The sequence below is a fragment of the Trachymyrmex cornetzi genome, unplaced genomic scaffold, assembly GCF_001594075.2.
Source record: "Trachymyrmex cornetzi isolate Tcor2-1 unplaced genomic scaffold, Tcor1.1 scaffold922, whole genome shotgun sequence".
NCBI lineage: Eukaryota > Metazoa > Arthropoda > Insecta > Hymenoptera > Formicidae > Trachymyrmex > Trachymyrmex cornetzi.
Window position 1 is genome coordinate 92,396 of NW_017300270.1, and position 2,785 is coordinate 95,180.

General features: G+C 35.4%; 1 protein-coding gene across 2 annotated transcripts in view; it reads left to right on the forward strand.

Annotated features, from left to right (window-relative positions):
- rols (zinc-RING finger and ankyrin repeat domain-containing protein rolling pebbles) overlaps positions 1-2,131 on the forward strand; it is a 42,377-nt gene extending 40,246 nt beyond the window's left edge. For both annotated transcript variants that reach the window (XM_018520744.1, XM_018520746.1), the window contains 4 exons: positions 66-514; positions 624-925; positions 1,005-1,418; positions 1,518-2,131. In XM_018520744.1, the coding sequence (XP_018376246.1) occupies positions 66-514; positions 624-925; positions 1,005-1,418; positions 1,518-1,820 (1,468 nt within the window). In that variant the 3' untranslated portion in view covers positions 1,821-2,131. The remainder of the gene's footprint in view (positions 1-65; positions 515-623; positions 926-1,004; positions 1,419-1,517) is intronic.
- The last annotated feature ends 654 nt before the right edge of the window (positions 2,132-2,785 follow it).

Genomic DNA, 2,785 nt, shown 5'->3' on the forward strand with positions numbered 1-2,785 from the left:
CCCTGTATATATATGTATATTGAATAATGTGGTTGTTTATTTATTGTTATATCTGTACTTAACAGATTGGCCGCCGCTGGAGCCTCATTAGGACATGTAGATATGGCCGGCCAATGTTCTCTGGTGCATGCGGCAAGACACGGAAGATTATCCGTGGTTGGATATCTTCTTGCTTGCGATTGGATACCAACCAGTGAAAGTAAAGCAGAAAGTGGCGTTTTAGAAATAAGTAGAGAAGAAGCCGCCCAACAAGCCATTGTCGCGGCTGCGTCACAAGGTCATGAAGCGGTTGTAGAGTATCTTTTGGATATGGCAGAAGTGATCATAGATCGTCCCGATACATTGATAGGCGAGACTGCTCTAACAATCTCTGCTGCAAACGGTTCGACTGCAACGGTTTCTGCGCTTTTAGCTCGCGGTGCCAATCCTCTAGTTGTAAACGCGAAAGGCCTTTCTCCTCTCATGCTCGCCGCCAGAGAGGGACATTGGGGTACCGCTGAACGCCTTTTGCAAGGTTCGTTTTTCCCTTTTTAAACAACTTGAGATCTTCCTCAAATTATTATGTATCCGATTATGTCAATTATGTATAAGAACAGTTATATGATTGTTACATCATTTCATAGGAAATTTGTCCAGCAGTATCGATACAATATCGGACGAAACTATATCACTTCTAGAACAACGTGATCTCGCTGGACGTACTGCTTTAATGTTGGCCGCATGCGAAGGTCACATTAATCTACTTGAGCTATTCCTCGATAAAGGATCAATTTTAAAAACAAAAGACAAGGAGGGACTCACCGCTCTCAGTTGGGCTTGCGTCAGGGGACGCATAACTGCCGTACAAATGTTGCTCGATCGCGGTTCTGATATCAATACAAGTGACAACTCTGGTAGAACTCCTTTGGATTTAGCTGCATTCCAGGTAAATCTTTCTCTCGTATGCACAACCCATGTTATCGAGTATTACTTTCGCGATCTGATGTTTACCAAAATATATACAGGGTAATCCAAAGCTAGTACAACTGTTACTTGAGAAAGGAGCCGCGGTGGAACATGTTGATCTCCACGGTATGCGACCTCTAGACCGAGCAATCGGATGTCGCAATATACCAGTAGTTCAATGCTTCTTACGTCGTGGTGCTAAATTAGGTCCCGCTACATGGGCCATGGCAGCGGGAAAACCAGACGTCTTAATAATTCTACTAAATAAACTTTTGGAAGATGGCAATGTTTTATATCGAAAGAATAGACTGAAAGAAGCATCGCATCGATATGCATATGCTCTTAGAAAATTCCCAACTTCGCCAGAAGAAGATTGCCAAGGACAGGAGCAAAGTCATATGATGCTTCAAACTTTTACACAACTTCATATGAACTTCCTTCTAAATCTGAGTCGATGCAAACGCAAGATGAACGTTAGTAATCTAATTTTTTAGATGTTTATACATAGACCTAATTGTTTACAATGACAAATTTATATTACTTTTACGAACAATAACGTGATTCTTTAACAGGAATGTACCGAAGCTATTGAACTCGCTAACGAAGCTCTTAGCATCCGACCCATTTCTTATGAAGCGTTCTACGCTAGAGCTAAAGCGCGCGTAGATCTAGGCATGTTCGAAGATGCTCTATTGGACGTTCAGGAAGCTCTCCAAAACGCACCAGTTCACAACAAACAAGATCGTAGAGTGCTTGCAACTTTGAAAGATGAGATTGTCTGTCGAATGAATAATGCTGGAACCAACAAAGAACATAACGATTATATTGCTAAATCTCGTCTTCGGACATCAGTGAATACTCTTACTGAATTGTAATGATATTTGATTAGAGAGAACAGTCAAATAAATTAAATACCTATTAAATTTAAACATAATAATAATAATAATAATTTACAACAATGTTATCATGAATTCATGACACGAAGGCCGGATTGAGAAAAACGGCAACAAACTTTACTCAAGTTTGAATCTTCCTAAAGTAGTTTAACAACTACATCGAAATTCAAGATGCTGATACTAAAAAAAAAATAAGTAATGTTAAGAATATAATTATTAAATGATTCGCGCGGTATTAATAAATATTTATAACTCGCTTTCTAATTATTGATGTTTTGCAATGTTTTGATACACACGAGCGTGTAACGATTTTTTTATATATCTTATATATTTATATGTATGTATATATGTATGTATACATATATACAAACATATATACATGTGATCTTTTATTACTCCAGAATATTATAGTAATTGGTTTTAGATCAGTCTAACTTAAACTATTTAATTGTGTTCTTATCAGTATTTTATATTTTTATAAATGAAATTATAGCACAATACGCATATATATATATATATATATATAATATATGTATATGTATATATACATATATTCATTAATGTATTAAACGCATAATTATGAATCAAATACATTAAACATTTTTCATTTTTCATATATATAATCATAGAAATTTTCATCCCGGACAAAAATCAAGTTCGACTTTAAATAAGACAAAAAAAGGATCTTCTTTTTGATGTTTAATCTCGCAACAATATTTATTATGCTTGCATCTTGCCAAACATGTATGAAATGATGATAACCGAATTAACAGAATAGATACATATTCAACTAATTTAAATTTTCCCTTAGCGTATATTCCCGTTAGACATTATCTTAACAAAATTACCTTTTTTTTAAAAAAAAAAAGGTAAAAAAAAGGCGCCAAGTGTGCATGTACCTTCCATAAAAACTGTACTTTACATAAACTAAAAAAAAAACCGTT